The sequence below is a fragment of the Apodemus sylvaticus genome, chromosome 16 (genome assembly GCF_947179515.1).
Source record: "Apodemus sylvaticus chromosome 16, mApoSyl1.1, whole genome shotgun sequence".
Classification (NCBI taxonomy): domain Eukaryota; kingdom Metazoa; phylum Chordata; class Mammalia; order Rodentia; family Muridae; genus Apodemus; species Apodemus sylvaticus.
The window spans coordinates 14,736,911-14,750,682 of record NC_067487.1 but is presented as its reverse complement, the minus strand read 5'-3'; the positions used below and the strand labels follow the sequence as shown (position 1 = coordinate 14,750,682).

At 40.2% G+C, this 13,772-nt stretch overlaps 1 protein-coding gene across 1 annotated transcript in view; it reads left to right on the top strand.

Annotated features, from left to right (window-relative positions):
- Positions 1-13,772, top strand: part of Dnah5 (dynein axonemal heavy chain 5) — a 251,296-nt gene that overhangs the window by 181,701 nt on the left and 55,823 nt on the right. The window contains exons 60-65 of the mRNA XM_052160127.1: positions 3,226-3,405; positions 4,813-4,950; positions 8,534-8,669; positions 9,237-9,553; positions 10,127-10,282; positions 11,771-11,953. Of these exons, the coding sequence (XP_052016087.1) occupies positions 3,226-3,405; positions 4,813-4,950; positions 8,534-8,669; positions 9,237-9,553; positions 10,127-10,282; positions 11,771-11,953 (1,110 nt within the window). The remainder of the gene's footprint in view (positions 1-3,225; positions 3,406-4,812; positions 4,951-8,533; positions 8,670-9,236; positions 9,554-10,126; positions 10,283-11,770; positions 11,954-13,772) is intronic.

Below are 13,772 nucleotides of genomic sequence, written 5' to 3'. Positions count from 1 at the left end.
TATATATATTATATGATTGGGCAGTGCTGTGTGGTAAGTATATATAGTATATGATTGGGCAGTGCTGTGTGGTAAGTATATATAGTATATGATAGGGCAGTGCTGTGTGGTAAGTATATATAGTATATGATAGGGCATGCTGTGTGGTAAGTATATATATTATATGATTGGGCAGTGCTGTGTGGTAAGTATATAATAATTAGGCTTTATTTTGAGGAAGAAAATAAGAAAAAAGAAGAGAACAAAGACACTGGTTTTCAGTGTTTACACAGTATAATTACTCCAGGAAGACCAGTTCCAAACTCCAAAAATGATGCTGGGGATGCAGTCTCGGAAAGGCAGACAGCATGGCGATCTGTAGGATTAGATGCAGTTGGCTGTCGGTGACCTACAACATGTAGGCAATAGGAAGCCTAGTATAGCCAGGAGACTGAACTTTGACCATAGGTCGCCTTTATTTTAAATATATATATTTAATGGTGAGTGAGTGCAATCAGCCTTAAATAAATTTAATAACTAGTGTTTAGATTTTCTGAAACTTTACAGTCATTTCCATGAGATCTTTTGAATCGACCCCAGTATGAACTGTGTGAAAGTTTCCATTTGTCTACTGGACCACTGAAGGACTTTTCAGGTTGTCACTAAGTTTTGGGTGATACAAATGAATCTGCTGTCTGTACTGATATACAGAACCTTTGGGGGCTGCATGAATGCATATCTGTTGGCCATATTTGTAGAAGTCGGATTTCTGAGACATAGATTGTACACATTTTCTCAGTTTTTGTAGACCGTAGGAAAGAGGTTTTTTTTTTTTTTTTTTTTTTTTTTTAAAGTCCCGTCACGTACTCAGCAACAAGACTTACTGTGTGCTTGCCCCCACAGCCCCAATGTTTTCTGCTTTTCAATGTCCTTGTGTGAGATAGAAGCAGTTTCCTTTGTTATGGGCTTAATTTGCATTTTGGTGACAGCTAATGATGCTGAAAATCTTTGGGTGGTTTGTAAACCTTTCAGAAAATTTTAATCTCAAGTGCTTATTTGGGCCTCTGTCTCTCTGTAATTATTTCTTTTATTTTTTTGAACTTAAAATTACATCCTCTTTCTGTTGCTTTCTTTCCTCCTTTGATCCCCTCATACACTCCTTGTTCTCTTTAAAATTCATGGTCTCCGTTTTCATCAATTGTTATACATGCATATGCACATGCATTTGTAGTACTAAATGCATAAATACAACCTGCTCAGACTGTATACTGTTACCAATATATGTGTTTTCAATGAGGACCATTAGGTACTAGATAACAAATTGGTTTGCTTTTCCCTGGGAGAGACTATTTCTCCCAGTCACAGCATTCCTTAGCTCCTTAGTTCTTTATGTAGAATTAGGACCTTATGGGGTTTCCCTTGCTCACTTTGGTGTGTCTATTGATGCCTTGTTCAGCTTGCATTTGGGCAAGTCACGTGGGCCATGAAACTTCGTAGATGTAGTTTCTGGCATCCCTAGGAGACATAATCCCACTGGAAACTCTCCGACCCTTTGTCTTTTACAATATTTTTTGCCCCCTTCTGCTAAAACCATTTTAAAAGATTTAATTGTTTTCATTTTATGCATATGAGTGTTTGCATGTGTGTGTGTGTGTCTGGTGCCTACAAATTCTGCAAAGGAAGTCAGGATCCTGGACTTGGACTTGCGGATGGCTGAACCACCTTGTGGGTATGAAGAACATGGGTCCTTTGCAGGAGCCACATGTACCCTGTAGCAATGACCCATCTCTCCAGCTCATTGTTAAACTTTGTTGGATTTCAAATGCTATACGAATGCTACTATCTTCAGCCACTTCCCAGCTTGTTCGCTTTATTGCTGCTGTCTTTTGCTAAGCTGGGGTTCTAAATTTTAATGTAGGGCTCTTTATTGATATTCTCCTTAATAGTACTTTCTGTGTTCCATTTAGATCTTGGCTCCCTCTGAGGAAGAATAAATTCTCTTCTGTTTCTTTCCAGAAGTTTTACTGTCTTATCTTCCAGATTTAGATCTTGAGACAACTAATTGGAAATATCTTCTCCATGCCCATTCTTCAAACTACATCTTCAGCACCATCTTTCCTTCAGTTTTCAATTCAGCATCGTTCATGTGACTGCTGAAGCTGTGGTATCATAAAGTATCTTCTCTCTGCTACTAACATGAGGAGCCTATGAAGTCAGTGGGTCACTGACTTGCCCTGGCAACTACGAGACTAGGCAGCAGCACAGTTGGACTTTGAATACATTCCTTTGAATGACTCCACATCTCCCTTGTGCATTTGATGGAAGTTCACTGCTTATGAGACCTCTGTTGCCACTATTTTCTAAGTCTTATAAAAGAAACTTATGACAAGCAAGGTCTGAATGAAAGGGTGTTCTACTCTGCTATGCATGATCTGTGAAGGTTTATTCCATGCAATTACCAGCTGCTAGATTTATTTATATTTGGAAAATAATCATCCTTTTAGAAGAGAAAACATTTTTTTTTTAACATTCAGTTTCTTCATGGTTGGACTTTCTTTCCTGGTGCAGGAAGGCATTCTAAATCCATTTCTGCTGTGTCTTAAAATTGTATTTCTCCAGGAGATAACAATTCTCTCATATTTGTGAAAGCTCTATGATTAAAAATTAATTCATCATTCTCAAGGTGCAATGTCCAAGTTATTGCTCTCACATTTCATGTGAGTTTAATAGAACTTCTGTCTGAATCTATTAAGCATTTAGTTGCTGATAAATGCTAAATCTATATGTCCTTAGCCCAAATACAGCTGTGTGTGTTTTTGTTTTTTCGTTGTTGATATTGTGGGTTTATAATTCACCTATTTAGGATTAATGGAAAGAAGTTTTTATTACCTTAGAAATTCTAATTACTGTAATAGTGTTCATAAGCTAAACACGTTCACTCTTTCGATGGATCCCAGGGTATTTAAACAGGGGGCCAGAGGTGTCTGCACCAGGGACAGAGCACATGCTGGTAGGCTTCTTTTGCAATCATTTCACCCTGTGATTTTAGCTTTAAGACTTTCATCCAATATCCTGAGACACTGACAAACACACAAAAACAAAGCAAGCCAGCAAACAAAGAAAACGCAAACCACTTATCTAGCTTTGGAGGCTTACTAGTTTCTTTTACGTTGAAAGCAGAATGTGAGTTTAGATATACCTCATAAAATAAGTATTCTGACATGATTTTCCTTTTTCCTTCTACAGCAGTTTCCCAAAGACACGATCAACGAAGAAGTGATAGAATTTTTGAGTCCTTACTTTGAAATGTCCGACTACAACATTGAGACGGCCAAGCGCGTCTGTGGGAATGTAGCTGGTCTTTGTTCCTGGACCAAAGCTATGGCTTCCTTTTTTTCTATAAACAAGGAGGTGCTCCCTCTGAAGGTAGGCCTCCTAGGGTAAACCCCATAACCTGTGCCTGGGAGAACTGCTGGGTCAGTTGGTCTTTGTACAGCTCAGGAGTTTTGGCAGTCAGTGAATTTGTTCTCAGATCCATAAGAGAGCGAGGTTCTGAATGGCGGAGACCAGGATATTTCTTTCGTCTTTAAAACATGGCTCCAAAATTGCAGGGGCTTTTAAGCATGATTTAATTATTCAAGAAGACACCGAGTCTGTTGTGAGCTGCTTAAACATAAAACAGGAAATTAGGGCATAGAATATTCTCCAACAATGTTTGAGATCTTAAGCAAAGGAATCCTGTGAATGAGACAGGGTTAAGACATAGATACTGGTGCCAGAAATTCTGGTCTTTGAAGAAGGAAGGTAGAGCCTTCTCATTACCTTTATTGCACCTCAGGTAAGTATGTCTGCAATTTGTATTAGATGTATTTTTGAGCTTAATCCTGCATTTCCCCAAGTAGCTGAAATTATGAATGTTATTTCTATATTTGCCATCACAATTAAAAAGACACCCACCCAGTCTTTAGCAAACAGAGAAGTGAGTACATTAAAAAAAATCCCTAATACTCATGTCTTAACAATCATATTTTGTGGCTTGATTTTGTTTTTGTACATTGATCTTTCCCAACCATAAACTCACTTATAATTGTTATCTACCCTATAAACATAATAAGTATGATAAAATAATCAAGAGTATCAAGGGGTAATGCAGGATTTAGAGGTTGAGTCCCAGGTTTCCAGAACTATGTAAAGCATCAAAGACTCATTCAGAGTCAGAGAATTTTGGAGTAAATAATTGGTATCGTGCTTGGTGACACTATGGAAACTGATCATTGGAGATTCCAGCAAGCTCAAGATTGGTCAGGAGAAGTGTGTGGCACTCTTTTATTTTTATATTTTCCAAGCAAATATGATGACGTATACTTTTTGTTTTATTGAATTTATCTCAAGAATAGATAATCATTCAACAAAGACTCCCCAAAAGGCAGAACAATGAACACTTCTCTCCAGGGTTCATATTTCAGCTTCCACTGAAGTACCAGTCTAGCCTGCCATCTACAGTGCTGGCTTATAAAATGGGTTTTAAATCAATCTTTAAAAACTTTTATTTTGCATTTTGGCTCTTGTAGCCAAAAGTAGTTTTTAGGTTATCATGCCTAGTACTGTATGAAAAATAAATTTGCCGATTTCTATTCTAATGATTTATAAATTATGCTTATAAACATGGATAAAAATTGGTATTAATATTTGGGCTTGGGTTAATGTAGTTTGGGGTGATTGCAGCGGTAGAATAAAGCACAGCCATCAGCATGTGCCATGGTGGAACTCCCACCGTCTAAACTGGGGGTGTTGGGGTCTCTCTGCTTCTTCCTCACCCTATGTCCCCTGCAGGCCAACTTGATAGTGCAAGAGAATCGTCATGTCCTGGCCATGCAGGACCTGCAGAAAGCCCAGGCCGAGCTGGATGACAAGCAAGCAGAGCTCGACGTGGTGCAGGCAGAGTATGAACAGGCTATGACGGAAAAGCAGGTAAGTGACACTTGGCACGGAGCAGTGCTTACACCTTCTGTTCTCATGAGCTCTCACTCCTAGCACGTCTCTCTTTGAAGGGTTGGTTTCCTGCAAGAACTGACTGAGTTTTATAATGCACACATGGCACATGATCTTTCACCGAGTCCTTGAATTTGTTTCTAACTCACCCCCAAAGCCGTTGATAAGTAAGTGTCAGCATGGTCCATTCAGGTGCGAACTGGTTCTAGGGGTAACTATTCGAGTGGCTTTATGCATGAGCTTAGTGAGAACACCTGTGCAGCTGAAATCATCTCTTCTCTTTCCACATCACTACATTTAATCCTTCAAGCAGTTTCATAAGTAGATGGAGCAGGTTGTTTTTATTTTTCATAAAACAACCAAAGCATGGAAATGTCAAGGAAGAGTTCTGGCTTTAAGGTACAGAACTTGGATATTTTGATGTTGACTTCAGGCCTCCCTGTTACAGGGATATAGCTGACAGTAGAAGTACATTCTAATACACAGTGATTGTCTACAAATTTTTCAACTCTCTCTCTCTCTCTCTTTCTCTCCCTCTCCTCCCTCTCCTCTCTCTCTCTCTCTCTCTCTCTCTCTCTCTCTCTCACACACACACACACACACACACAGAGAGAGAGAGAGAGAGAGAGAGAGAGAGAGGGAGAGATCCAGAGAGAGACAGAGAGAAAGAGGCATGGGGGAAGGGAATTTGCTTGCTAGTATCCAGGTCCACAGACTTATCATCTATTATATAAATCCCAGTTCTCCTGGGGGACTCTTTCCTTCTAAAATCAAAGTGGATTTAATATAGACCACATGCAGATAAAGCTTCAGGGTTCCTTACTTGCAGAAGTAGGTATGAGTGCTTGGGTTACCAATACTTACAGTCTTATGGTCAAGGGAGGCCAGATTGGACTCAGCAGACATCTGCAAATTAACATTCAGGTAAAAACACCTGAAGAGATTGCAGAGAAAAGGCATTGGAGTTTCTAAGTCATAAAACCACTTTGATGATTTTTCTCACTATTTTAAATACTTTTATATTTCATAGTAGCAGAATGTCACAAATGATAGATATTTACAGTACTCTACACACCTGATTATATAGGTTTTTTAGCCCCACATCATCTGTATCTGATTAACTCTGTATTATGTTTGGTATGTGGGAGCCTTCTTGACTCTTTCTTTGAATATTTCCTGGAAGTGCCCCGTGTCCAGATTAAGACACCTGCTTGTGGCTCTGCGGTTTCACGGCGCACAGAATACACACTGCATCTCTTGAAGATCAAAGTCCTCCGAATGCTATGACTGAGCGCCTCTAAGGATGCTTTGCAGGAGTAAGCTAGTAGCACCTGCATGGCCTTGTGTATTTCTAGACAGGAGGTTCACTTACCTAAGGAGAAAATTAGCATTGCAACTACAGAGTCCACTTTAAAACGCGGGAGGAGAGAGTATTAAATTCTGTCTTTCTCGATATTCACTTATACCCAGAAGCACTCCTGAATAAAACACTCTTTTCTATTGCTGTTGTGTTTAAATTTTAGCAGGCTTGCAGTTACTCATTCTCTTTCTTATTGCTGTTCTGGAGCATCTGTTTATTAGTTTAGATAAAGCTTATTACTTCATTTATTAGTTTATTAGTTTACATAGAGAACTGTTATTGTAAAAATCTGACCATAGCTTGAAAACCTGATTTTCAACAAATCTCACGTTTCTTTAGGTTAAAAAACGTTCGCCATGAGCCGGCTGCCACCACTTTATGAACATTATTTTCAGTCATTTTTGTTCCACTTTCTTTATCCCTAGGGCTGGATGAAGCTGAGAAGTGCTTGTGGATCTTCCAAAGTTGTTCTAGGGTGCAGTTCATTGCAGCCTAGGCATGCATGGTCTTTTCAAAGAGTTGTCCTGGTTATTGTCCACCAAGAGCACAGTGCATTGTCGTAGGATCAGACTTCCTTGGCTTTCTGAGGTTGGCTTACTGCCCAGTTAGCAGAGACCAGACTCAGAGTTGGTCCAAGACGTTTTATACCCAACCTCTAACCAGAACCATCTGCTTCTCTCTATGTACCATAAGCATTAGTTGTTCTTTGCCTATAGCACAGTAACCAGAGGAACCTGGGAACCTAGAGAACAAAGACAGGGAGGTGGGGCCTAACGGTTTTCTTAATTGGCTGGAATAAGTAAGGATGGGGAATTCTGACAAAATGCAATTCAGAATATCTTTTCACTGAAAACCTTGTTTTAAATAAATTATTTTTAAATCAAACACCATACAACTTGTATCTCTATGCTTGGGATGAAGCAAATAGACATTTATATTGGGATTATAACACAGAAGTAGATTTTGAGTTATTTTTCTTTAGCTAAGGGGAAGCCAAAACTCCAGAAGGAAGATAAGAACAAATTGGGTTAGGCATCTCCCCCTTTCAAGGTCCTGTATTGTGTTATTCTTACAAAAGCAATCTATTCATTATAGAAAATGTATTTAGGGAATCCTGGAGAGGAATATAAATAATACCTTCCTTTTATGTTTGAACATATGCTATATATATACTTACATATATTTTAAGCCCATTTAAATATATAACATATATTTTAAGCCCATTTAAAAACAGAACAATTAGTAATACTGTTTCATTATCTAAGTTTTTAACTTAATAAAATATTGCAATGTTTTTGAGGCATACAAGTTACAAGATAGTTTTTAATCAGTTTAGAGTATCTGTATCAGTACTGTATGATAATTTAAATGGAAATTTAAGTAATCCCACTAAAGAAAAATATTGAAACAGTTTAAACTGTCCATAACACTATAGATATTCCCATTGAACCCACCTTATAAAAATGTGCACTATGTATCTGTTGCAGATGGGCATCCACTGACGTCCACTTCTTTGTCCGTACTTACTTCATTTCCTGTACATTCACATGTTGAACTAGAACTCATCTCTTAACCATCTACATAGAAGATGAGAAGTCTTAGGGGCTGGGAGTTCAGTAACGTACATGTCCAGCATGCCTGAGGCCCTGGGTTCCATCACCAGCACTAGAAATTGGGGATGGAATTAGGTTTGGAGTGTCCATAATATATGAAATTCTGCTTTAAAGTCTTTTTGCTGTCTCAAGGAACAGCTAAGAAATATATGATTGGTTACATTAGGCCCAGATTTCTGCAGGAGCCTTGGAGTCCCATGAGGAGAAGGAAATTTAACCTTTTGAAGTGAAATGCAAGGTGGCCTTAGGTGACATACTGGAGACAGCAGCGTTTGGCATGAGAGATACGCCTAATTATATTTTCCCAAGAATTGCCATTATTTTTTTCACATACATTGTGTTACATGATGCCATCATGTGTTATTTTACTGAGTGATAGAAATGTCTGCCATTTTTCTGTTACTAACACTGGGGAGGATTGGGTTGTTGGACTCAAGGCACTGGGCAGAGAAACAGACAAGAAAAAGTCAGCACAGACATACGGAGCTAGAATCTGTTTTCTGTGAAATGGGCCTTCCATGTGTCCAGGAAGGCAGACAATACATGTTTTAGAAGCACACATTTCCCTTCTTGTGTTGGCCTTCTTCAGACCTTGCTTGAAGATGCCGATCGGTGCAGGAATAAGATGCAGACGGCGTCCACGCTCATCAGTGGCTTGGCAGGTGAAAAGGAACGATGGACGGAACAAAGCAAAGAGTTTGCTGCACAAACTAAACGGCTTGTAGGTCTGTAAAATCCTTCATTAAGGCGACCTTGTGTTGACTGTGATGGAGTCAGAGGCCCTAAGCTTGAATCAAACAGTCCTTGCTTATTTCAAATTAGTATATGTGTGTTTGTGTGTCTACATGCATTTTAAGGAGGTGGGTAAGTGTCTGGTATACATGTGTCCTGATTTCATGGGTCAATGACCTTCACACCTCTTATTTTTAGTTTGCTTTCAAAACTTCTGAAAGCTTGGGATATTGATCACAGACATTTTGATGATGGCTCTGTCTTGTCTAGTTTTTAAAGTTACATTTTTGAGCTAGAGGCCACTCTTTTACAACAAAGTCATGATGACCTGATGTTTAACTTCTGATAGTCCTTTCTTGATAGGATATTTATTCTGTTCAACAGTCAGTCCAACTCACATTTATTGATCAAAGTCATTGACCGCCTGTGCTTACAGGTTGACTTTGGATTTTAGTTTAAAAGAATGGTTGTTGATTCATACTTTCTTTTCAGTTTTAGTGAGTTATGCAATTGCATGAAGAGTCACAAAATATTTTAGGGGTGCTTGCTTTCCACTTTAGGGGATGTGCTGCTGGCGACGGCTTTTCTATCATACTCTGGTCCATTTAACCAAGAGTTTCGAGATCTGCTGTTAAATGATTGGAAGAAGGAAATGAAAACTCGTAAAATCCCATTTGGGAATGATCTAAATCTCAATGAGATGCTGATTGATGCCCCTACTATCAGCGAATGGAACCTACAAGGCCTTCCAAACGATGACCTGTCCATCCAGAATGGAATTATTGTCACAAAAGCATCACGCTACCCTCTGCTCATTGATCCTCAGACTCAAGGCAAGAGCTGGATTAAGAATAAAGAAAGCCAAAATGAACTCCAGGTGATGTCTGCTTTGAGTACACTAATACACATCAAATTATATATATATATCCCCCTCATCTCTCTCTCCCCACAAAAGAGAGGAATATTTGAACATCTTACATGTTTTGTTTGGAATCCTAAATAGAGATGTAAGCTTATATATAGTAACAAAATAATTTCCATAACCTTATTGTCTGCATTTTTGGGCACACATACCACTGCCATATTCATTGAATCCAAGCTCAACTGTTAAGTCCACAGCTTTCTTTGATAGTCAGAAGAAGTAAACACTCTACATATGCAATGCTTGAATATAGACTTCTAGTTGTCCACCAACGGGGATGGTGGAGGGCAGGAAGAAGCAGAGATATCCCATATTACCCTTACGTGGTACATGGTAGGTGATTTGTTTATTAAAGGTAGAGTGGAAACAGTTTGAGTTTTCTGTACCATATCACTTAGCATGGCTTCCAGCCCAGGATTTCTAAGTCCTTGATTGTTTCCTGTGGCAGAGTGTTTAGAGGTCACACAGCATTATTGTGTATCAAATCACGGGCCTGTCCAAAGTAACCTGGTGATCCCATCCCATTAGATTACATCTCTAAACCACAAGTACTTTAGAAACCACCTGGAGGACAGCCTTTCTCTTGGAAGGCCCTTGCTCATCGAAGATGTTGGGGAGGAATTAGATCCTGCTCTGGACAACGTTTTGGAAAAAAACTTCATTAAAACAGGATCTACTTTTAAGGTATGTTAAACCCATTGATACCAGTATGCAGGGCAATAGTGCATCCTGGTAGGGGAGAGAGGAGATTTCAAGAGGCTGCAAGTGGAGCCAGTTGCCGGGAGATGTTTTGCTGCTCTTCTGAATAAAGGCTAAATTATTGCCAGATTAGGAATCCTGTCATGCTTATTGTTATATTACTTCTGTAACAAAGAAATGGATCTTATTTTGATCTTTGACTGTTGAAAACTTTAAGACCCTCATGCTCCCCCTGCCTTCTGTCCATATAAGGGCACACTTATGGCATCCTTGGTACTAAGTTATGTGACACTGGTGAGAAATTCAAGCCACAGAAGTTCAGGTGTGTTTAAATGTTCATCTTAGCCCTCATCTGGTGACTGCTATAAACCGGCACCCCTGGCCTGCTCTCTCCTGCCATTTTGGGGTCTTTGTTGTGTGACTTCTCAAACCTCAGCATGTGGGTGGTAAGCCTTCTCATTATTCTCAGTGGGTTTGCTTTTCCTTAGCTTCTGGGTTTAGTCATGACACTTTTGACAACTAAGTCTGTATTTGTTACACAGTATGTTTAGAACTATTAGCTTCCCCCTTTGTTGTTTTTTTATCAATCCTTTTATTCATTTACATTTCAAATGATATCCACCTTCCCTGTTACCCCTCCACCATCACTGCCCTCCTCGCTTGGCCTCTGTGAAGGCTCTCCTCCACCATTTACTCACTCCCGCCTCATCTCTCTAGTATCACTTTATGTTGAAGCATCAAGCCTCCCTCCCCTCCTACTGATGCCAGATAAGGGCCTCCTCTGCTACATATGCATCTGGACCTATGGCTCCCTCCATGTGTACTCTTTGGTTGCTGGTTTAGTCCTTGGAGTTCTGGGTGGTCCAGTTAGTTGATATTGTTCTTCTTATGGGGTTGCAATCACCCTCAGCTCCTTCAGTCCTTCCCCTAGCTCTTCCATTAGGGTTCCTGGGCTCAGTCCGATGGTTGACTGTAAGTATTCGCATCTCTATTGGTCAGGTGCTGGTAGAACCACTCAGGGAACAGCCATACCAGGCTCCTGTCAGCAAGCGCTTCTTGGCACCAGCAATAGTTTCTGACTTTGGTGTCTGCAGATGGAATGGGTCCCTAGGTGGGGAGGTCTCTGGATGGCCTTTTCTTCAGTCTCTATTCCATTTTTTGTCCCTGTCTTTCCTTTGGACAGGAACATTTCTGGGCTAAAAATTTTGAGCTGTGAGCGTGGCCCCCTCCCTCACCTGGGAGCCATGCTTAGCTATTTAGCTCCCCCTTTTCTCTTTCCCTTTGTCTCTCCTGTCCTCCCTGCCTATTGTCCTGTATCCTATGGTCTTGAAGCTCTGCAAGTATCAATTTCTTCTTATGTCCTAATAGACAAGTTATATCCAGTTATAAGTTGACCAAAGCAATAACTGATTCAATATGAAAAGGACTCAGGTGCATCCCTCCTCTGTCTTACTTTCTCTTTATTAAAAAAAGGTGAAGGTTGGTGACAAGGAAGTGGACGTCATGGACGGCTTTAAACTTTACATCACTACCAAGCTGCCAAATCCAGCCTATACCCCAGAAATCAGTGCTCGGACCTCCATCATCGACTTCACCGTCACTGTGAAAGGCCTGGAGGATCAGTTACTGGGGAGAGTCATCCTCACAGAGAAGCAGGTGGGGAAACCAAGGCAGACGCCATTGCACTGCGCTATATCATTGATAAAAAGAGTATGAACATTGTTATGGGATTGATTTCTCCTTTATCCTGTGGTTTTCCTGTGCCCTGATTCTTAGTTCTAACACTGAAATTGCTTTAGGAGCCGTTAATCTGGACTCTAAAGTTTACATTAATTCTTGAGTGTTTTCTTTTTCCACGAAGAGGAAAGTGTTAGCCAATTATCTACACATGTATTCCTCTGAATATATGCATTGTGCTGTGCTGTGTGATGTGTAGATGTGCACATGTTCATATATAGTTACGTATGTGAAAAGGCCAGAGATCGACATTGGGTACTGCTCAGTGGGTACCCCCACTTTTTAATTTCAAATTTTATCATTATCATTATTATGTTGTTAGTATTAATATCGTATATAAAATAATAACTATGACTATTGTTATTATTTTATGTGATTTGCCTGTATGTATATCTGTACCTTACATGTACATGTGGAGGCCTGAACTGGTACTGTAACTGGAGCTATAGATGGCTGTACATTGCCATATGGGTGCTAGGAGTTGGACCTGGATCCTCCACAAAAGCACCAAGTTCTGCTCTCAACTGGAAAGCTTCATAATTTTCAAGATGTGACCTCTCACTCAACTTGAAGCTGGCTACTTTAGATTTTCTGGACAGCCAGTCAGCTTCAGTGATTCACCTGTCCCTAAGGGTGCCACCCCTTCACCCCTGCCCCCACCTTAGCTACTACCTCCCTGTGCCAGGATTGCAGGCACATTTCACAATGCCTGGTATTTTCCATGAATTCTTGGGCTCCAAGCTCAGGTCTCCACACTTGTGTTGCAGACACAATCATCTCCCCAGACTGATGTGCAATATGTTTTAAAAAAGTCTGAGACACCGACAATGTAACTGCCATTATAGTCATTATTCTGTTCTTCGACTGATTTATTTTTATGAAAAGCTTATTGCATTATGAATTCCAGCTACCTGCTGACCTTCAGTTTCCTTCCCTGTTTTCATTCGGTTATGATGTTTCGTAGCATATAAGATGTAAACTTTGTGCTTAAACCATATGTGACCTTCAGCTATTTTATTTATTTGCTATTTATTTACGTATGTGACCACAGACATGTGCCTCTGTGCATTTATATGTATTCACGCATATAGATACTTTCAGAATATGAAGAGGGTGTCAGATCTCCTATAACTGAATTGCAGGCAGTCGTCGCTACCTGACATGAATTCTGGGGCCTGCACCTGGGTCCTCTGCAAGGGCAGGATACGCTTAGCCCCTGAGCCATCTCTCTAACTCCTCAGTTCTTGTCATCCAAAAGAGCTCCATGTGTGCCCGATGGGTCTGGTGTAAACCTTTAGAAATTTGATGGCTGAGTTGGTTTAATGGAAAGTCCTCTGCTGTTAGACATTGACCTGCGCTTGTCTTCAGTACACACGATAGAAGCTTAGCATCAACTTAGAAAAGAAGGTCCTGCAAGTTGTTCTATGACCTCCACAAATGTGCACGGCACATGTTCTATCCCCATGATTAAATAAATGCAGAACAAAATCATGAAGAATGCATGCAGCCTCTGGCATCTCGACTTCTGGGTTGATCCCCGTTGCCGTGACAAGCACGCTGATGGAGAGAAGTGAGGGAAGAAAGGTTTCCTCTCAGCTGAGAATTCTTGAGCACAGTCCATTATTTAGCGACGGCAAAGCATGAAGGCGAGGCAGAACCTGAAGGCAAACGTGGCTGTGATTACACACATTATTGTGTGTGATCAAAGAATCCTCATATCCAATAAATACAGAAGGGA